The sequence below is a fragment of the Thamnophis elegans genome, chromosome 8, assembly GCF_009769535.1.
Source record: "Thamnophis elegans isolate rThaEle1 chromosome 8, rThaEle1.pri, whole genome shotgun sequence".
Lineage (NCBI taxonomy): Eukaryota > Metazoa > Chordata > Lepidosauria > Squamata > Colubridae > Thamnophis > Thamnophis elegans.
Window position 1 is genome coordinate 29,972,271 of NC_045548.1, and position 22,576 is coordinate 29,994,846.

General features: G+C 42.9%; 1 protein-coding gene across 1 annotated transcript in view; it reads left to right on the forward strand.

Annotated features, from left to right (window-relative positions):
• LAMA3 (laminin subunit alpha 3) overlaps positions 1-22,576 on the forward strand; it is a 160,140-nt gene that overhangs the window by 120,306 nt on the left and 17,258 nt on the right. Inside the window, 8 exon segments of the mRNA XM_032222910.1 lie at positions 2,056-2,172; positions 2,422-2,601; positions 3,618-3,760; positions 4,027-4,200; positions 6,594-6,745; positions 6,833-6,980; positions 10,265-10,398; positions 20,395-20,539. Coding sequence (XP_032078801.1) covers positions 2,056-2,172; positions 2,422-2,601; positions 3,618-3,760; positions 4,027-4,200; positions 6,594-6,745; positions 6,833-6,980; positions 10,265-10,398; positions 20,395-20,539 — 1,193 coding nt within the window.

The following is a 22,576-nucleotide window of genomic DNA, read 5'->3' on the forward strand; positions in this document are numbered from 1 at the left end:
AAAATGCTCAAACCAAAGTCATATTTGGAATAGAATAGAGCTGGAAGGTCCTCTAGTCCAGCTGCCTGCTCAAGCAGCAGACCCTTTACCATTTAGTGTACTTTATTGTCATTGCACATAGTACAACAAAATTAAATGCTGTCTTCAGTGTACATTATAACTATAAAAATAAAAGCACAAACATATATCCTTTACTTTCTATATAATTGAAATTGAACACCCAACATTGTACTATACCATAGAATTCAATATAGTTACTGCCCTGGGATTTAAGCTGTTTTTTAGCCTATTTGTCCTTGTTTTTATTATCCTGTACCATCTGCCAGATGGTAATAGTTAAAAAAAAGGGTGTCCAGGATGAGATGGATCTTTAAGAATGTTTTGAACTTTCTTAAGGCAGTGGGAGGTATAAAGAGGGGAGAGGACAACCAATAATCCTCTGGGCAATGACATTAACCCTCTGGAGTTCTGTCCTATCTGCCATTGTGCAATTGGCAAACCACAGATGCAGTAAGTTAAAATACTCTCTATGATGCAGTGATAGAAGGTCACCAGCAGTTTTTCATTCAGTTGTTGTTTCCTGAGAAGTCTCAGGTAGTATAATCTCTGCTGGGTCCTTTTGACCAATGCTGCAATGTGAGTGCCCCAGGTCAGTTCCTCTTTTATGATAACACCCAGAAACTTAAAACTGGCCACTTGCTCCACTCAGTCTCCATTGATAAGCAAGGGCTGGATGTCTGATCTATTCCTTCTGTAGTCTACTATAAGCTCCTTGGTCTTATTGGTATTAAGAACCAAGTTATTGTCTCTACACCACAAAAGCAACCAGTCCACCTCATCTTGTTAGGTAGACTCATCCCCCCCCCCCAGATATTAGTCCCACCAGTGTGAGTGGAAATGCAGTCATGCACATAAAGAGTATAGAGTAAGGGACCCAACACACCACCCTAGGGTGTACTAGTGTTAAAAATAAAGGCTGAAGAGATATGATTACCTAATCTGACCCTCTGAGAGCGGCCAGACAGGAAATCCATAATCCAAAGGCAGATTGAATAAGAAAGCCCAAGATCCATAAGTTTAGACACTAGTCTATGTGGAAGTATTGTGTTAAATGCAGAGCTAAAATCTACAAAAAGTATCCTCACATAATCCCCCCCCATTGTTCCAGATGAGTCAGAGTAGTGTGAAGAATGATGGCTATAGCGTCCTCTGTAGATCTATTTCTTCTGTATGCAAACTAGTGTTTAGCAAATGTATGCAAAAGACCAGAAATGATGTGCCAGCAGATCAATTTGTCAAAACATTTCATGATGATAGGAGTGATTGCCACTAGTCTTTAATCGTTGAAGTTATTGATAGGGAACTTCTTTGGCAGCGGAACAATGGTGGAATCCTTTAAACAAGGTGGAATAGTGGACTGGGAAAAAAGACTGATTGAAGATTCTGGTAAAGACTCCAGCTAACTGATCAGCACAATCTTTTAGGCACTTGGCCAAAGATACCGTCAGGACCAGCAGCCTTTCTAGGGTTCACAGCCCTCAGAATGCTCCTCACCTCTTCTTCCTCCACAATGAGGTGGGGGCTACAATGGGCTGGTTGCTGTATTTTAGTTATTTCTGATGTCTCCACTTCAAATCAAGCAAAGGGCAATTGTTTGTGATGTCATGGGAGGGAATAGGGAGAGCCTGGGCTGTTAAGCAGAGCAAGTGCAACGTCCTAGAGCAGCAATTGTTTGTGATGTCAGTTCCTTCGCTGATTCCTCTGGAAAGCCAACTGTGACGTTTGTCCTCCAGTGAATCAATTGGAAGCGCCTGATGGATTTGAGGCAATGTGCCAGGATCATAGACAGGGTGGGAAAGAGGAGCACATGGGAGGGGGAAGGGAGAGGGCAGGCTTGATAGGCATGGGAGTAGGGGGAAGAAAGGCCCCTCTCAATGGCTCCCTGTCAGACAAACGTCTATAAATATCTGGGCAATGCTGGGTCATCAGCTAGTTAGTAATAAAGTGAGGGCAATCCATAATTGTCAGGATGATTTATAGTGGATTATTTTATAGATCTCAGTCCAGCACTTGATGATATGAAGAACAAGCTTCAGGAAGCCGAACGGAAAAAAACTGCAATACGGGGAGATCTTAGTGAGTTCCAAAATAACCTCCAGGGAATAGAGAGAGGTAAGTAAGATGATGTGGCTTTTTACTAATGTACATTTTATTGAATTTATTGTACCCTTATATTTTTTATTTAAAAAGCATTAAGTGGAAGAAAAGAAACAAAAAATTGTATACAAATTATATATTTACCTACAATAGTGCAGAATATAAGTCTCATATATTTCAGTAGAGAGCATTTTACATATTTTGTATCTTAAAAGACAAATAAATGTTATCCTGAATGTATATGCCACTTTATTTGCCTACTAGATAATACAGAGAGTTTAATCACAACTGCAAATACCATGATTAAGAATGCCAACAATATTACTACAAATGTACTCAGTGAACTGGAGCCAATTAAAGCTGGAGTTGAGAACATAAAAAACACTTATGAAAATGTACAGATTACTGATTTCAACAAGGCTTTGAGAGAAGCAAGCCATTCAGGTAGCTTTTTTCTTTTACATGGATTCCTTAATATATTTTTAAATTAATGTCAGAGTTTTCTTATGATATATTTTCTGAAAAAGGTCAATTGTTGATATGTCTTTTGAGTCATATGGAACCAAACTTTGTGGAGAATTTTCTGGAAAAGTCAAAACCAGATAATTTAGGTCTATGACCTAAGAAATTGCATAGTAACACCTGTCAAAACCTACATAGCATAGATATATGGAAGGCAGCTCTTGGATATCTGATTTTAGATACTTTGATCAAATCTAAGCAGTAGCAAAAATGCTTGAATCCCCTTGCTCCATTTTACGGGCATAATCATTGGGTTGAAGCAGTTGGGAACACCACTTGTAATGATTTCAGATATCAAGTTTAACTTATTGTAGTGATAGGTTTAGGTTTAACAGATCACAAGTAGGTTTAACTTGTTAAATTGAAGCAAGTTTATATGGTGAAGCAAATCTACACAGGACTATCACTTCCTGCAACAGCCTCATTTTAGATATAGGGAAAGTTCCCCTTTCTGTTGTAGAACACTGTTAGAGAGCTATAGTGATTATTGGGCTTATAGTACAATACTAGTCATGTTTTCTCCAAACTTATAAGTATATTTCCCAGTGGTTGTTTAGACAAATCTCGAATTCTTCACCTTGAATGTTGGGTATGGGTGAATAATTTTTGTAGTTCAAGACATTTGGAGGATGTGAAAGACTGGAAAAGACTGTTCATATTTTTAAGCTTAACAGTTGTAGCTATTTCTTCTAGTTTGTGTTCTTGAAAACAAAATAGGGCATGGCAAGCTGGTCAGTTATAATTTTCCATTTCTGTACCCACTCAGGACTTATAATTAGCAAGTAATTAAACTAGTATATTGTTAATAACTAAAAATTAATTTCCCGGTTCCTTTAGGCTTTAGTCATAATTGTAATAATTATGTCTATAAATTGGCAATCTGAAATTTGATATGTAATGTCCTACATTTCTCCTTCATTTTAAAATGCTTTCAACAGTAAATAATTTAACAAGCATGCTCCCAGATCTGTTTAACAAGATTACAAATATCAATCAACAAGTCATATCAACAAGCAATCTAACTGAGAATATAAATCGCATCAGGGAGCTCATCCAGCAAGCCAGGGATGCTGCAAATAAGGTGCGTGGCAAAAAATTCCTTGCTTCCTTTTAAAAAATTATTCTCACATACTTATCAAAATATTTTTATGCATCCTTTCTCAAAAGTGTTTTATTTTGGATGTCTACATAGGTCAAGCCAATGGGGATAAGAGTAATATTCAAAAAACTGTTTAAGTCCAAGTTGGTTGAATTGTTTAAGAATGATATACTTGTTGAAATGTGTGTAAGTTGAAGCTTTGCTTTGCTTCCTAACTAAGTTTGTAATTACTTACAAACCTTATTTAGGTGGCCATCCCTATGAAATTCAACGGCAAATCGGGAGTTGAAGTTCGACTTCCTGATATCCTGGATGATCTGAAGGGTTATACTTCCCTTTCTTTCCTTCTACAAAGGCCTAATAAAAAGGAAGACATGACACAAACACGCAACATGTTTGTCATGTATCTGGGTAACAAAGATGTAAGTGTTGACTGTTTCTTACCAAGCCATTATTGAAAAATCATAAATCTATCACCAAAATATATTTTATTTTACTGTAATTTATTCATTTTTAAAATTTCAAGTCTAAACCTTTTTTTTAAAAAAAAACCGTAACTGAATAAATTTGAGGTAAAGGGAGGCGTTCTGTCTATTGCAGAGGCCAAGTCTTCACCTGTGGAAAACGTCATGACTGTAACAATACTATCATTGATGTTTTCACCAGCAGTGGTCCCAATCCAGAACCTTTAAATTATTGGATTCTGTTATCTCTAAAAGCTCTTCATTCTCCCAAAAGGCTCTGAATTGAGTCTTGATCATATATAGTACTAGTCTATATTTGGATTAGTCACAAAAAGAGATAGTTAAGAGCCCTTTGAAATATAAAGAAGAGTGCCCTCTTTTGGATTGTTCTGTTATATATAAGCTGGAAGCACAGTTTATTTGTATCTTTGAACATGGCCCTAGGTACCTTCTTCACTGCTGTTTAATTTGAGATAGCATTTTAAAAATTATATAACCTTAATATGCCAAAAAAGATAAGGAAAAAATCAGCAAAAAAACAAGAAAAAAAATCAGAAACAGAGGGAAAATAGCAATAAATAATATTATATTACATATGGAAAATAATGAAGCTTAATGTTTAAATACACCCTTGAAGATCACATGAAAAATAGTAATCAATATTGATTAGTTCAATAGAAAGTTCATAAACTGAAAACAACATAACGGTGTTCCAGAATTTAAAAAAGGAGTCACTCTGTCAAAAAATAAATCATATGTAAGCAAAATGTCAGTCTACAGCAAAATGCAGAAATTAATCTCTATGTTTATTTGGTAAACTCAGATTTAAAATCCTAAACCTTCCACTCTTTTGAATTTACCTTATTCTAGGCCTTGAGACATCAGTCCCATGTTTATGTAAGGGTTTTCTTCGGCTTGTATATCAATTATTATGTCTCACCAGTTTTAGGGCACTAAACAATAAACCAATCTAAAATATTACCTAATACCCATATTTTTCTGTGACTTCCTCTACCCCAACAAATTATTTACATGATATTTTCAGTTTGGGATTTATTATTTGAATAATGGTGAAAATTATCTTCCAAATGTATCTTTAATGCAATAAATAAATGGAGTTATAGCTAAAAATAGAGCCAAGCTCCTGTCATTATGTCAAAGGACCCACATAATTACTTTCTAAAAGCATCAAATGTGTACTGTCATGAATTATTTGTGTTAATTACCCATCCTAGTATAATTCTTCTAATTGATTCTTAGCATTTAGATATTTTAAGCCTGTTGTTCCATGTGAAGCTTTCAACATTGTCTGTTTTCTATATACAATACAATAGCAGAGTTGGAAGGGACCTTGGAGGTCTTCTAGTCCAACGCCCTGCCTAGGCAGGAAACCCTATACCATTTCAGACAGATGGCTCTCCAACATCCTCTTAAAGACTTGCAGTGTTGGGGCATTCATAACTTCTCGAGGCAAGCTGTTCCACTGATTAATTGTTCTAACTGTCAGGAAATTTCTCCTTAGTACTAAGTTGCTTCTCTCCTTGATTAGTTTCCACCCATTGCTTCTTGTTATACCCTCAGGTGCCTTGAAGAATAGTTTGACTCCCTCTTCTTTGTGGCAACCCCTGAGATATTGGAACACTGCTATCATGTCTCCCCTAGTCCTTCTTTCTCTTAAACTAAACATACCCAGTTCCTGCAACCGTTCTTCATATGTTTTAGTCTCCAGTCCCCTAATCATCTTTGTTGTTCTTCTCTGCACTCTTTCCAGAGTCTCCACATCTTTTCTATATTGTGGCGACCAGAACTGAATGCAGTATTCCAAGTGTGGCCTTACCAAGGCATTATAAAACTTTTAGACATACATAAATCTGATTCACCTTTTAAATGACATTGGCTGAAACAGGCACCACTTCACTTATTAGTCTGTTAATCAGGGTTTACTATATGTGCATTTGTGTATGTATGTATACTTATACTATATATCAGTGGAAATGATTTAGCCTATAGAATCCTGAATTTGAGGACTAGAATATTCTATCAGATAATTAGAGGATTATAAACATCCATTCAGAGTTCCTTGGAGGATTTGTACCATCCAATTTCCTTGAATATTTAGATTTATCTCTAAGGCAACTTTGTTTCCAGGGGTGAACACAAGCTTATGTGGGAATTTTTTTATTTTTATTTTTGGAATCTCAGCAGACTCAGAAAAATTAAAAACATGTCCCTGCCCTGATGATCTTGTTTGCATACTCCTCCTTTGCAGGCATTACATTTGATGATTAAAAAAAAAGGTTATATAATATATAGCAGTTGTCTGAAGAATTAACTTAAGCTTTCATGTTCAGAGTTCCAGCAACTATATTGGTATGGCTATTCGTGGTGGTCATCTTATTTGTGCCTATAACTTAGGAGGCTCCAAAAATGAAATACGAGTGAAGGAAAAATTGAATGAGAAAACCACTAAGGATATAGCTTTGGATCAGGTCACATTTAAGAGGTATGGACCCTTAAAATAGATCCTTTCCAATTATTTTGCACTCATATTGGAAGACTTTCAATTGTATGCATTTTTCTTCTTCTCTAGAATTTACCAGTATGCAGAATTAGCATACAAGCATGCTGCACCCTCAGATTTGTCAGCCAAAGATCTCAGTAGGAATAGTAACACTCTTCTTAACTTGGATCCTGACAAAGTGGTCTTCTATGTGGGAGGATATCCACCAGAATTTACGGTAATAGCTTTATGTCTTATGCAAATATTAGAAAAAATAAATCATTATTTTTTATAATCCAATAGATGACATTTCTCATAATTTTATCATAGTATTCTTACAAAAAAGTACTTGGAAATAAAATCTCCACTGCAGTATATGCCTTGAGAGGTTATGTTGTAGTTTATTTTTGGTCGAATTCTGTGTCAAGCATTATCCAGCTTTGAAACAAAGAAGCAAAATTCTGAAAATGGAAAAAATTAGTCAGCTTCCATGATTTGTTTGACTTTTGGAGTTATAGAAAAAGATTAAAAGAATTTATAGATTTGTCAAACCTATGACATTTAATATTTTTAATATAAATATAAAACCAATTTGGTTTCAGAAACAGAATTCATCAAAAACACCAGTTTCTTTGAAGCACCTCAAGAAACTATTTAAGATATGCTTCAGCTGATTATTTTCCCAATATGGTGTATTAGGCCAAAACAAAAGTCTATCTGAAACCACTGAAATTCCTTAAAATAATAATTATAAAATATTTGATTTAAAGTTACTATTCCAGATCCTGCATACTTTCAAGTAAAATAGTGCCATCTAACTTTGGAGTAAAATTGAACATAAAACATTCAGAGAGTTTTCTGGGCCACATTTTTGAAGTGGCTTGGGATCGTTGCCTTCTTGTAGGTCAGTGATGGCTAACCTTTTCTGGACTGAGTCCCAAAGCATGCATGTGTGTGTGCACCTGAACCCTCAAAATGCCATGCGCATGCACACCCTGCATGCGCTCTGGCCCCACGGAGGCACATGCCCCCATCCCTGTGCATTCGAGCATGCCCCTCCGCATGCACCCTGCCCCTGTATGGCAGAGACTTGATGACCAGCTGGTCGGCAGGAGGTGCATGTGCATGTATGGTGGAGCTGAACTAGGGAGATGACTCGCGTGCCCACAGAGAGGGCGCTGTCTGCCACCTGTGGCACACATGCCATAGATTCGCCATCACGGTTCTAGGTTGTTAAGAGATAGGCTTCAAACTGGCTTCATGCCTAAAATAGGATTTTAACTCATGGTCTCCTGTTTCTAGCCTATAACCAGTACACCAAACTGGCTCTCAAATATAATTGCAATCCATATAATGAAAGAAGGTGGAAATCCACATCCACATGCAACTTGCTTTAGAAAAGTAATCTGAAACATTTCAAAAGCTTTTCAGCTTCTAAAGATTTTAATAGAACAGAATTTAATACTTCTTGAGCTATGTCCAAAATCTATTAATAAATGTAAATTGTCTGATGTCTAGTTTTAATAAATCTGGACTGAGATGGATAAATTATGTATGATAACACTCACTGCAATGATCTAGCCAACAAAACAGTTAATAGTGTCTACCTTAATTAATGATATGGGTTTATACCTTTCCATAGAATTTAGAACCTTTACCTGATTTTAAATTCACTTTATATAAGCCTCATAAAAAGATAAAGGCAATTAATCATATGTAAATTATTTAGTATAAACCTCTTATAATACTGGGCTCAAAAGAATGATAAAATATTTATACCATTTAATAAGGAAACCATCTAGGCTGGAGGCTTTCTGCTTTTCATCAGCTGAATTGTCTCAAATATTTTTTAAGTTCCAAAGCTGCTTTCAAAACCCTTGCACAATCCTGTGGTAACAATTGAATATCAAATTCACTCAAAATATTATTCATTTGCTGTTGATCTACTGTATCATAAAATTCATAAAATTACTTATTTTATATTAAAATACAAGTGAGAAAGTGTAAATTAATTAGATTACATTTTGTGTTTCTCTTGTTTTAAATAATGTGCTAATAAATTACCAGTTTTCCACCAATATTTAACTTCAATCTTTTCAAAGAAAATTTAATCTGATCAACCTAAAATTATCTATTTCTGTGATGGCAAACCTATGGCACACGTGCTAGAGGTGGCACGCAGAGCCCTCTCTGCTGGCATGAGTGCCATCACCCCAGGTCAGATCTCTGTGGCGCTTCTTTTGTGAGCTTCTTTTTCCCTGCAAACAACAAAACAAAAGCTCACAAAGCAAAAAGATCTCATCTCTTGCCATGCTGCTGGTGTTGGGATGCCCCACCTCCTGCCGGCCAGCTGATCTTTGGGTCTCTGCTATGCATGCAAATATGTGCATGCAGTGCACATGTTTGCACAGGCGCATGTTTGCACTTGTGCATGTTTGTGCGCACGCACGTCTTTTCATTTGGGCATGCGCATGCGCAGTTTGGGCACTTGGTGGATAAAAGGTTCACCATCACTGTTCTAGATCTTTCTGCCCACAATCTATTTTTTTTTCTTTTTGCATTACAGAGTGACAGGGTTTTGTTGCAGTAGTTTTAGATGGGACACTGATGGGATAATTGATTTTGCATATTTATTGATCAGCTGAAGAGTAAACACCACTTGTCTCAAGATTTTCTCTGCCTGTTTTCTTTATTCTGAAGAATGAGTATAACTGCATGGTTGACTTCAAAATAGACTGGAGAAATTGAGAAATGTTATGTGAAAGTGAGATTTTTAATTATTAGGGCCAACATTCAGTGAATCAGTAAATACCAAATATTCAAAGTTATTTTTGCAATCTTAAAAGTCAAAACCTTTCTTTTAAAGTTCTTTTAATTAAGAATTAGAATGTTAAGGATATGGAATTCTGAATGTAATTGTAATGGTTGGGTCTGTATAATGCAATAATGAAAATGTATCAAAGGTCACAGAATCTCATGACAATTGCAATTTCTATGTTTATACTGTACTGAGCATTATTGAAATTTGCTTTTTTATTATTTCATCTTCGCTTGGAATTAATTTGTTTTTCCATTTCTGGGTAAAGGCAATCCTTGCCGCTGTAGTATTAGATATTGGATTTCTTTTTTGTATTTCGCAGACATTATTCCTAATAAAAAAAACTTCAGGTTTCCATTCTATTTTAACCCCTGTTATTGCCTCCAGCCAATTTTTGATCCTTTTCCAAAAAATTTTAGCCTCCTCACAGGTCCACCATAAATGGTAATATGTTCCGTGTATTGATTCGCATTTCCAACATTTTGGGGAGGTATTTGTTAAGATTTTAGCTAACCTTGTTGGTGCCAGGTGCCATCTGTAAAATATTTTGTACTGGTTTTCCTTATATGCAACTGATAGTGTCATTTTAAAGTTTATTCCCCCAAATTTTTCCCATTTTTCTAATTCAATATTATAGCCAAAGTTCTGTGCCCATTTTATCATTTGCTGCTATATTTTTTTAAAGACTGTTCTTATTCTTACAGCCTCCGAGTCTACTGGACTATCCACATTATGAAGGCTGCATTGAATTAGATAGCTTAAATGACAGAGTTTTCAGTCTGTACAATTTCAAGAAGACTTTTAATCTTAATACTACTGCGGTGCAACCATGCAGGAGGTAATTTGTTTTCTAGTTGTGCTTTAGATAATTATCAATGTGGAATTTTGTCAAGCACATTCTCCTATTCAAATATGAATAGTTATTATCAGCTTTCAAAAACTTCTATGTATCTTTCGAAATCATATTCAGATTTTAAGTTAGTCAAGCGCACAGCTATGCTACTACTTGTTCTTCTACCTATTGGCATCTGATCTACAATAAAGTATTCCTCTCCATTTATTTAGGGTGTTATTAGTTATCTGTAAGGTCAAATATAGGTGGCTGAAGCTTTCAGTGGGTGGTTATTATTATGATTTTTGAGGATCTACATGATGAAACTATATAAACCTCCCAAAAGGGCAAAGAAGTATTTTCTGACAAGTGATTAGAATTAATATTGAAGGGTTCTTATTGGGTTTGAGCTTGGGTAAATTAAGTGCCCACTAGAGTCCTTGACTGAGGCATCCTGAGATGACAGTTTCAGAATATCTTTCAGAGCATACCAACTCCAATGGTCATACCTTGGAGATGGAGGCCATGGCATTAGTGTAAAGTCACATGGAAGAAATGACAAAAAATGCATGGGGCCAAAGTAATGCAGTTAACCTTTTTCTACACAATATGTGCATGTATTAAAGAGATGGAGTTTATGGCACAGTGCTGCTCTTGACTTTTTTTTTTTTTATAAAAGAGGTAAATTCAATGGATGCCCCTGAGTTAGGTTCATTTCTGAGGAGACCAGTAGATGGGCGAGCATTGGCTAGGTATTTTATTACCACTTGAAGAATGCAGTCAGTGGGGGCAGAAGAAATTACATTTCAGAAAGACATTAGACAAACAACAATTAAGCTTATTAACAACTTCTTTTCTGTATGGCAAACTTCTTTCACATTTATAGATTTTATATTTCAATTCTCACTGAGCTTCACTTTAAAATATTACGTGCATTCTCTGATACTTTCCTTATTCTGTGGTTGAGCTATCACATTGCATTAAGCAATGGTATGTTTCCTTTTGGTTTCATATGGGGTCAGCCTTCGGAGATAGTCCAGATGAGAAACACACCCAGAAATTCTTGTTCCAACTTTATTATAAAGTTATATTAAGTGAATCTTTCAAGTCTGAAAATATATATCTCCCCCCCTCACCTTTACAATGTAAGAAATTAAGGAGCACTCCTTCTGAGATGTTTGCCATACATACATCCCCTTTACTGACGGAGCTACCTCTTATCTGATCCTTACCTAGTCTAAGCTCTTCTTCCTGTCTCTCCAAGATCATTCATACATACCATTACAGTATGTTAGGTAGGACTTTGTGTAAGCAATTGGATCAAGTTATCTTTTCAAAACTTTGAACTGAATTGCTGAATTGATTCAAAGTGACAGATTAAGTAGATGCCTTCAAATAGATTTAGACTTTGATTAACTTTTATGCAGGTGCTGAAGGTTTCTTATTGAAGCAACTTGGTCCATACACTTGAAATCAAAGTTGAATTGCAATTGTATTTTATTTATCTGATATATATCCCACCTTTCTTCAAGATTACACGGCACTTTTTCCTTCAATCTACCCCGCTTCCCAATGCACTGGAGTATTGAAACACTGTAAGTGGTCCCAAGACACCCAGTGAACTTTAGTGGCTGAAAGTGAAGAACCTGAGTTCCCTATCCTACTTTAGTCTTTGAGCCACTATCCCATGCTAGGTCGTCATGTTTAAGCTTCTTAACACTTCCTTATGAGAACCCACTGATTGTGATTTTGAAACGAGCACTGGTGCTTAGTATGATGTTTGAATTGTGGCCTATTTAATAAATATGTTTGAAACAAAAATAGCTTAGTGCAACCTGTGAAGCAAGTTTTGAAATTCAAATAAATCTGTTCATATGCAGGTTGAAGAAAGATAAAAAAAAGTTTGGTTAACTTGCAATTTCTTTTCAGGCACAGCTTTATTTTAAAATTCATAAAACCAATTGTAAGCTACTTCATAAATGTGTAAGGGACTGTTAAAAACAGGAAGAAAACCTATATCTCTGAAGAAATGGTGTAGCTTTAACATATAGTTTTCTTCCTGATGAAGGGAATGGCAGTTTGACTTACCTGAACTGCATGTTTAGAAGAAAGGCGTGGGAGGAGTAACAGATGGGTACTGTATATACTCGAGTATAAGCCTAGTTTTTCAGCCCACTTTTTGGGCTGAAAAAAGCCGCCTCGGCTTATACTCGAGTCAGTGAAAAATTTGCCCGAAATGGAGGAGAAAAAGGGGCGGGGCCATGCCGCTGGGTGACACTCGTGAATGGCCCAGTGCCCCTGTGAGTTTCCCCTCCCTCTGTGTCAGTTTGCCGCGCAGCGCGCACCGCACCATCCCCCCTCCTCACGTTCTAATGTAATGCAGGGCTGTCTTACGATTCCCCTTCCTCCCCCTCCTGCCGCTCTGCAACGATGTCCCACCTCCTCCTTGTTATGGCAAGCAGCCACATAGCGATGTCCCACCTCCTCTGGTACAGTGATCCAATGATAGGAATCACTGTGCCGTGTGTCATAGGAGGCGGGACATCGCTCCCGCGGCTGCACGGGACATCATCATCACAGCGGGACATCAGCATCATGAGGTGAGTGAAGTATTTCATTGAATACACCGCTAGTTTACTGTTTTTCTTTGAAATAAATATTCAAAAACATTATTGGTATCTATTTTTATTTTTGAAATTTACCGGTAGCTGCTGCATTTCCCACCCTAGGCTTATACTTGAGTCAATAACTTTTCCAGTTTTTTGTGGTAAAATTAGGTGCCTCGGCTTATATTCGGGTCGGCCTATACTCGAGTATATACGGTATTAACCCAGCCCTCTTGCCTATAGGAGACTGAGGTAATCTTTTGAAGCCACACCTACGGTCCTCCTCTGACTTCCCCAGATTAACCGATGGATCATAGCAGAATCTGAAAGGAAGGACAAACAAGAACAGCCAACACATATCCTTCCTAACCGCTATAGCTGAACCTGGACTCGCTCAGGCCCCCTAGGCGCGGGGCGCCCAGAACAGGAGGGAAGTGACTCCTCCCACACCTTTCTTCTAAACATGCAGTTCAGGTAAGTCCAACTGCCAATTTCCGAAGAGAAGGTGTGGGAGGAGTAACAGATGGGACATACCAAAGCTAGATGTCCTGGGAGGGATTAGATGGGCCTGAGCCCCCTGGAGAGTCCAGGACTCCCTGCAGTACCCTCCTGCCGAAGGCCGCCTCCACGGAGGCGGAGGCGTCAAGACTGTAATGCTTAATAAAGGGAGAAGGGGAGGCCCAGGCGGCCGCCCGGCAGATCTCCTCTATGGGGGTCTGGCTGGTGAGGTGGCTGCACTTCTGGTGGAATGTGCTGTGATGCCCTCTGGGGCCTGGAGTCCTCGTGCCCTGTAGGCCTGAGAGATGGCCGCTCTAATCCATCTGCTGATGGTGGCCAGAGAGACCTTAGCTCCCCGGGAGGAAGGTTGATAAGACACGAAGAGGGCCTCCGAACGCCTAAAGGGGGCCGTGCGCTTCAGGTATATGCGCAAGGCCCTTCTGACATCCAGCTTGTGCCAGGATTTCTCCCTCTCACCAGAGGGATGGGGACAGAAGTCCGGGAGAATAATTTCTAGAGCCCTGTGAAAAGGGGAGTTAACCTTGGGCATGAAGGTGGGGTCAAGCCTGAGGATGACCCGGTTATCTAAGAAGGTACAGAGGTCCACCCTGCTGGAGAGGGCGTTGATCTCAGAAACCCTCCTGGCCGAGGTGATGGCGACCAGGAAGATGACCTTGAGGGTTAGAAGCTGAAAGGAAACCTCCCTCAGAGGCTCAAATGGTGCTTCCATGAGGGCCTGAAGTACCTTGGGAAGGTCCCAGGTGGGGAATCGATGGACCACTGAGGGTTTCAGATTCGCCGCCCCCTTGAGGAAGCACTTTAACACTGGATGCTGGGACAAAGGAGGAGCGCTCACCCCCCCTAGAATTGTGGGTAGAGCGGAGACCTGTCGCCTAAGGGTACTAGTGGCTAGACCCTTCTCATGCCCTTCCTGGAGGAAGTCCAGGACCTGTGGAACCGAGGCTGCAGCTAGACAGAGACTCTTAGCTTGGCACAAGTCCGCAAAGGCCACCCAGGAGGCGTTGTAGATGCGTGTGGTGGACTGCCTCCTGGATGCCTCTACTGTCCTGATGACACTCTCGGAAAATTGTGCCTCCCTTAATTGTTCCCTCTCAATTGCCAGACAATCAGATGAAGCCACTCCGGGTCCGGATGCTCCAGAGACCCCTGGTGTAGAGCCACCTCCCCCGCTGGGATCCTCGAGTGGGGAGCTGTGGACAGATAGCAATAGCAATATAGCAATAGCAGTAGACTTATATACCGCTTCATAGGCCTTTCAGGCCTCTCTAAGCGGTTTACAGAGAGTCAGCATATTGCCCCCAACAATCTGGGTCCTCATTTTACCCACCTCGGAAGGATGGAAGGCTGAGTCAACCCTGAGCCGGTGAGATTTGAACCGCTGACCTGCTGATCTAGCAGTAGCCTGCAGTGCTGCATTTAACCACTGCGCCACCTTGGCTCCTACAAGATCCACGATGTCTGCCAGCCAGGGGCGGCGAGGCCAGAAGGGAGCCACCATTATCATCCCTGCTCCCTCCGCCACCACCCTCCTCAGGACCCCGGGGATGAGGGGAAGGGGGGAAAGGCGTAGAGAAGACCTGGTGGCCATCTGGATCGAAGGGCATCCGTGTCCATTACTCCCTTGGTCGGAAACCTCAATACGAACTCTGGCAGCTGGGCATTCTGTGGGATCGCGAAGAGGTCCACTGTCGGATGTCCAAACCTCTTGCAGATCTGACGGAAGATTGAGGGGTGGAGTTGCCACTCTCCGTTGTCGACCGTCTCCCTGCTGAGCCAGTCTGCCTGATGATTTTCTGTTCCGGATATGTGCTCGGCTCTGATGGACTGTAAGGGTCTCTCTGCCCAGTTCCCCAGTCGCAGGGCCTCGTCGCGAAGGGCCTTGGAGTGGGTGCTGCCCTGTCTGTTCACATGGGCCTTGCCGCTACTTTGTCGGTCAGGACTAGGATGTGATGTCCGGATACCATGTCGTTGAAGTGGCAAAGAACCAGATGGTTGGCTCTGAGCTCCAACCAGTTGATGTTGTTTCGTAGATCTATTGGAGTCCAGTGGCCCTGGGTGATCTGGTTCTCCAGGTGAGCCCCCCAGCCAAAGAGATTTACATCTGTGATGAAGGTCCTTCTCGTCGGTTCTCTGAAGAGGCATCCCCTGCTCAAGGCTGGGGACAGCCACCAACGGAGGGATAGCAGCACCTGGGGTGACACTCTGATCCTGAAGGTAGCATTGCTCGTCCCGGCTCTCTGGTGAGGCAGTAGGAACCACTGAAGCTCCCTGGCGTGTAGTCGAGCCCACGGCACGATCCCTATGCACGAGATGAACTTCCCCAGGAGCCTGGAAAGAAGAACTACAGGGACAGGCGTAACTTGCGAACCTCATGGATCATCTTAACAATGCTGTCCTTGCGATCTTGGGACAGAAAAACCTCCCCAGCCACTGAATCAATGATGGACCCTAGGTGAAGGAGCCTGGTGGATGGTACCAGGTGACTCTTCTCCAAGTTGATGGAGAAGCCCAGGGCCCTAAGGGTGTCAATGGTGATTCCCAGGTTCCATTCAGCCGAGTCAGGCAACCTGGCTAAGACGAGGATGTCGTCCAAATAACAGAACAAGCGGACTGGGAGGGAGCGTAAGTGACCTGCAGCTGCTGCTAGCACCTTGGTGAATGTCCTGGGGGCTGAGGCCAGCCCAAAGGGAAGGGCCCTGTATTGGAAGTGGTTCCCCTCATGTGAGAACCTGAGGAATTTACGGTGTTCCAGGGCGATCCTGATGTGTAGGTATGCCTCTGTGAGGTCGATAGAGGCTAGGAAATCGCCCGGCCGGATGCCCTCCAGGATGGATTTCAGGGGGGCCATCTTAAATTTGCGGTATACCACCCTGGAATTCAGGAGTTTAAGATCCAGGATGGCTCTCCATCCCCCTGAGTTCTTGGGGACTAAGAAGAGGTTTGAGTAGAACCCGGAGCCCTCCTCTTGACTCTTTCAATGGCCCTGATGTCTAGTAGATGTTTAATGGCCTTGGCCTTAAGGGCCCGCTTGGTCGGGTCTGTGGAGGAGGCGAAGGTGCGGAACCTACTGGGGAGGAGAGAACGAAACTCCAGGTGTAGCCCGAGCCTTACAGTCTGGAGTACCCACTCATCCGAGGTGATACGTTCCCAGGCATCTGCGAACAGAGAGAGGTGACCACCGATGGGGTGATCCAGGGCCGGATCACTTAAATCTGTGGAAGGGGCGACCGCCTCCTCCTCGAAAGGGCCGTTTGCCCTGCTGCTGGCCCCTGAATCTGTCTCTCTGGAATTGTCTATCCCCCTGCCTATGGAACCTGGGGTTCTGGTACCTCTGGTTCTGGTTGTCCCCGTTGGGTGGTCTGTACAGGGTCCTCCTGGGGTATGGCGCGTGGCGGAAGTCCGATCGTCTGGTTGTTGTTGGTAGAACTTTCCGCTTGTTTTTATCCTCCACGAGGATAGGGTCCAGCGCCGTCCCAAATAGCTTCTCCCCGGTGTAGTCTGCCCCTGTTAGGTGCCACTTCATCTGGGATTCCGCCTGCCAGTGGCTTAACCAGAGTAGGCGCCTAGAAGCAACTGAAGAAGACATAGCATGGGACGCATACTTTACCGCGTCCAGAGTGGCGTCCGCTGAGAACTGCGTTGCCGCCAGCATCTTGGATATGTCCTGCAGCAGACGAACCTCTGAGGCCGGAGTCCTGTCCCTCAGCTGCTCCAACCATAGGACCGTGGACCTGTTAAAGAAGGAAGCGGAGGCGGCCACCCTGATGGCCCAGGTGATAGCCTGGAATGTCTTGTGCAGGACGATGTCTGCCTTCTTGTCCTCAGGCTTGAGGCAGTTGGCAGTGTCACCTGCGACAACCGTTGAAACTGATGCCAGGGTGGCCACCGGATTGTCCACTTCAGGAGCCTGGAGAGCTTGGGCAAAGGCCTGATTAAGATTGTAACATTTTCTCTCATTTCCCCCTGGGTTGGGGAAAGATCCTGGCTTTATCCACTGCGACTTGAGCACCTCCATGAACATCTCTGGCGTGGGGATCTCCTCCTTAGTCATGGGGGGGCCTATGAAAAGGACCCTTTTTCTTCTTACTCTTACCCTTGCCAGAAGACTCAGCTACTGGCTTAGGATCTGGAGGGGGATCCAGATCCGCTGTGGCAGCTGCCTTGCGAAGCAAGGAACTGAATAAGGACGGGGGAAAGAGGCCCGCTATGGTGGAATCATCCTCTACCTGGGGATCCTCATCCTCTGAGAACCCCACATCCTTCAATTCTCCCTCCTCCAGGTCGGAAGCCTCGCTAGCCGTGGATGGGGAGGGAGACCTGGCTTCCTTGGCCGCTGAAGTACTGGGGCGTTCCTGAGGCCCCCTGGGAGGTTCCTGTGCGGCCCTGCTCCTGGAGCTCTGAGGCTGCTGGCCTAAGCTAGAGGCCATAACCTGGGCTAGAGCCCTGGCTAGCATGTCCTGGAAGCTGTTGGAGAGATCAGGCAGGGCAGGCTGGAGCTCAGGAGGCTGGGGGTATTCCCTGGGATCAGGGGATAGGGGAGCCAAGCGGGGCCTGGCTGGACTGTTGGCCCTGCGCCCAAAGGGGTCCGCTCTCGACTCCACTGGGGGAGCAGGCAAAAGGGGGGGGAGATAGGGAGCTGTGCCCTCTGTGGGAGCCCCTTGGTGAAGCTGGAGATGCTGCCGGCCTCAACCCAGGCTGGAGTCCTGCGGGGAGATTGTGATCTGGAGGGGGAAGGGCTGATGGCCGCCCTGAACTCCCTGGCCGAGGCCCTGGTTGCCCTGGCCTCCTTCCTGGGGGCCGCCTTCTTCGGGGCCCTAGCCTTGTGCCTCCTCACTGGGGATCTCCCCCTGGGAACCGGTGAAGCGCCCCTGGAGGTCCCCTTGTCCGGGTCCGCACCCCCTGGGGCTCTGGGCCTGGCATCCTTGCTTCTAGTCGCCTCCGCCATTACTTACAGTTAGGTGCTCACCAAACCTCCTCCTCCTTGCAGCCGGCTGTGAGGGCGGATTCTCTCCCCCGAGGCTCGAGTCCGCTCTTCTGTTCCTCTGCCGCTGGACTGCGGCCTCAGTTGCCGGCAGGCACAGCCTGGGAATACCCCCCGGATCACCAGTGGGGTAGAGCCTAAACAAAGCCTCTTTTGGCTTCACTGGTGCCCTTTTGAGCGCTTTCGGCGTCCGTAGGGAACGCTGATCACGCGCTCAGCTCACGTGCTCCAAAATGGCGACTGGACCTAAGATGGCGACCTCCGACCTGCGGTCCGATCTCCTGTTGCTGGGGATCGTAGGGCCGATCTCCAGGGATACCCAGGCCTCGCAGGTCCTTCTTCTGTTTTCCAGAGGCCTCGCAGCCGCTCCGATTGTCCCTGCTGAGCGGAGGCTTCCTCCCCCTCTTACGCGACCAGCCGGTCACACGGGGCACGCGCGCACACACTGGGCAGCAACGAGGCTTTCCCCAGTGGCATGGAGCACAGTAGAGGAGAGGTGAGAAATCTTCTAAGGTGTCAGCTTCTGCTTTGCTGTTGCTTCAGCTGCCATGAAACGGGAAGGGGGGGGCGTGTATGTGGGAGGGATTTAATTGATGTGCTGGAGGAATGTTCTAGGATGTACCAGTCGGTGGGATTACGCATGCGTACGTGTTTCCCGCCTGCATCAACGGCCTACACATTCCATCTTCGGCCTGTCGTTTTGAAGTTATCTCACACCTGACATTTGAAGGACTTATGATTGGACTGGAGCTTTGATCCTAAGGGGGGGAACGGGTTTGCCTATATATCAATTGCTTTCGCGCCATATTATTCAGATCTTGCTTCACTACTGCTCGCTTACCATTTATAATTAGTAAAAGTACTTTGGATTTCCAACCCATGGAGTCTCTTAGTCTTCTTTCCTAATTATGGAGTGGAGTGGGCCTTGACAAGAAGCAAGATCTGAATAATATCCCTTTCCAGGAGATTTACGTCTACCGAGAAGGGAAAGAATGTCTTCTCCGACCAGAGAGGAAGAGGGCGCAGCTGGAGGGGATTCCAGTGAACTAGGACCTCCCGACCTTTCGTTACACCAGCCCAGCCCGTCTGACCGACCTTTGCACGAAGATTTATTTCAACTGCAAATTTCCAGTCAGCCTGAACCTTCCCCCCCACCCCGTTGGTCAATTTCAGCGGGGCAAAGAGAGATAGAGACAAGCTGGAATGCTGGGCTCACCCAAAGACCACCTCCACAAACTTCGCTGGAGCCAGGTGCTGTGAGAAAACCTCAGGCGAGTGAAGTCCCTGACTATTGGAGCCAAAGGTACTGTGGGGAAAGCAGAGGGGGCGATGAAGGAGAATGGAGAGGCTATCAGCACCGGGGCCCGATGAGAAAACCCCAGCGGAGTGAATTACCTGATTATTGGGGTCAAACATTTTTGGAAGAGAGAAGGGGGGAGGAGGAAAGAGACTGGAGAAACTGGCAACGTTACCCACGCCAGGATTCTCCCCCCCCCCCCTCGGCCCGCGTCTCCCCCTGCGGCTAGAGGTTTCGCTGATCAAAGAATTAATTCCTTTGATGCTAAGGTAATCGCTGCTAAGGATCCTGTAAGAAAAAAACTCCCAAGTCTTCGAAGAGAAGGGAGAGTCAGAGTAACACTCCTTTCAGGTCGCAGAGTGAGGTTAATCTGGGGAAGTCAGAGGAGGACCGTAGGTGTGGCTTCAAAAGATTACCTCAGTCTCCTATAGGCAAGAGGGCTGGGTTAATACCCATCTGTTACTCCTCCCACGCCTTCTCTTCGGAAACACACAATTTTCACTTAGCTTGACTATTTTCTTTGTTTAAAACATTTCTTGGTATATCAAATATGCTTGGTAGGATGGTAGCATTTTCATCTGCATATTTCTTTATTTCAGATACAGAGAACAATCTGCTGAATTTTACTTTGAAGGCATCGGTTATGCACATATCAAAGCTTCTCCAGGCAGAGGAGTCATAAAATATGAACAAACCATTCAAACTACTTCAGATGTCGGGTTGGTGTTCTTTGCAGAAAACCAGGTAACTAATATTCATGTAAATGTTTCCAGGCAAACTGTAAAATGGGGGAGAAGAGGAAGGAAGGAAATTAGGCACAAGGAAAGGAAGATCCATACAGATAAATTGTTCTGAAACAATGTAAATAGGTTGATACTATCCCCAAATTTCTATCCATTAACCTATCATTGAAAATAATTTGAAATACAGATTCAAATAACTGATTGTTTCAGATTCCAACAGTATTAATAGTTTTGTCATATAAGCAAACAGAATTGGTGGAAGTGCATCTCAGAGATCTATTATATACGTATGTATTTATGTACAGAAGGTACTGTATGTATATAAATTTGTATAGTATGTTTGTGTGTTTGTGTGTATGTATGTATGTACATTATACTCTTCAATCCAGAGCCTAAATTTCATCCATAGAAAGAAGATTATTCTTAATCCATTTAAAACTTTTCTCTTGATGTTGTCTTCCTCTTTTTCTCTTTTCTCTTGATGATGTTCCAAATGCCTCTGGAAGAAGCTTTAAAATACCCAATTATTTTATTCATAGTTTATGACTTAAATAAACAAGAATAGCTGCTTAAATATTTTTAATCAAAACTTATAGAAAATGTCTAGCAAATGAGTGGTCCCCACTTATCCAGATTCCTCATTCCTTCCCTTATGTGGAGTTTGTTGGTGGGTGTGATGTTATCTTCTGAATTGGGGCCATCCGAGTGGGAAAATGGAGATGTTGCTTTGCATTTTGCACCCATCTCCAGGTTCTCTTCAGTAACGTTTGATTTAAACAATAGTAAATGCATCTCATAAAGAGTTCTATTAACTAACATAATCCCAAAAGAAAGGGGATAATTTGTAAAATATTTTAAATATAGATGTACATATATTGAAATGTTGCGAATTTACTTTCTCAGCTGTAGGCTGCATCATGTTTGTTAACTGAATTAAATTTAATTAATCCATTCAGGGATATACTTAGTAAGATATATTTTACTTTGTAGAAGTATAAATTGCCATAAAACTTACAATAGTGCAAACAGTCTTCATTGTTTTTCTCGCTAACCTAGGGATATTCAAATATGGCATGGAGAGTTATACAGCCATAAACTGTGGAGCTGTAAAATTTATGTTTTCCTTTAGGCTACGTGCATGTAACTTAAATTTCATAGTATTTTCCGAATCTCAGTTTTCAGATCTTAACGTTGTGTCAAGCAGATCATCTTAGTAATACCTCCTGAGATCTTATGAAGCCAACTGCAATGAATTTTTTGGAACATAACCTTAACTTTCTCACAACCAGGGGTGGGCTTCAAAAATTTCAGCAACAGGCTCTGCCCAGTTGCTGGGTGGGTGTGGCCATGGTGGACGTGGCCTAGTTGGCCTCCTGAACCACGGGGGGGGGGGAGCATTTTTGCCTTCCCCAGGCTCCGGAGGCTTTCCTCAAGCCTCTGGGAGGGTGAAAACTGCTTCCCCCAGAAATGGGCCTATTTCCAGCCTTTGGGAACTTCCAGGAGGGCTGTTTTCACCCCACCTCGAGCCTCATGTGGGCCCTGCACTTACCTTGCCTCCAAAATGGGCCGCATGGAGACTACTGGGAGGGGAGGGACAGAGCTGGATGAGCAGGGCCACCCAGGGGTTAGATTTGGAGGTTCTCCCAAACCTGGGTGAACCCGTAGCAGCCCACCCCTGCTCGCAACTTTATGCTAAGTCATTTGTTTTTGGTTTTTTTGCTAAGTAAATGGAAAATTGTTCATTGTACTGTCTGAATGTAGATGTAAAGATCAGACTGAGCACTCAAATCCAATCCCTGATGCTTTATGAGCTACTGCCTCACTTGAAAAGGAAAGATATAGGAAGGGTGGTTGGGCTTGAATGGCAGTAAGCAAAAGGCAATGTCAACTATTAGAATCTCTGCCCTTTTAGTTTATATATTTTGCTAATCTCGGCCTGTTGTCTGTGTTCATGAGCATATATAAAATTCCTAGTTCAGGTTTCAGATCTTCTAGTTGTCTGGTATTAGAAACAAATAGTCCAAATTACAAAGCAGAA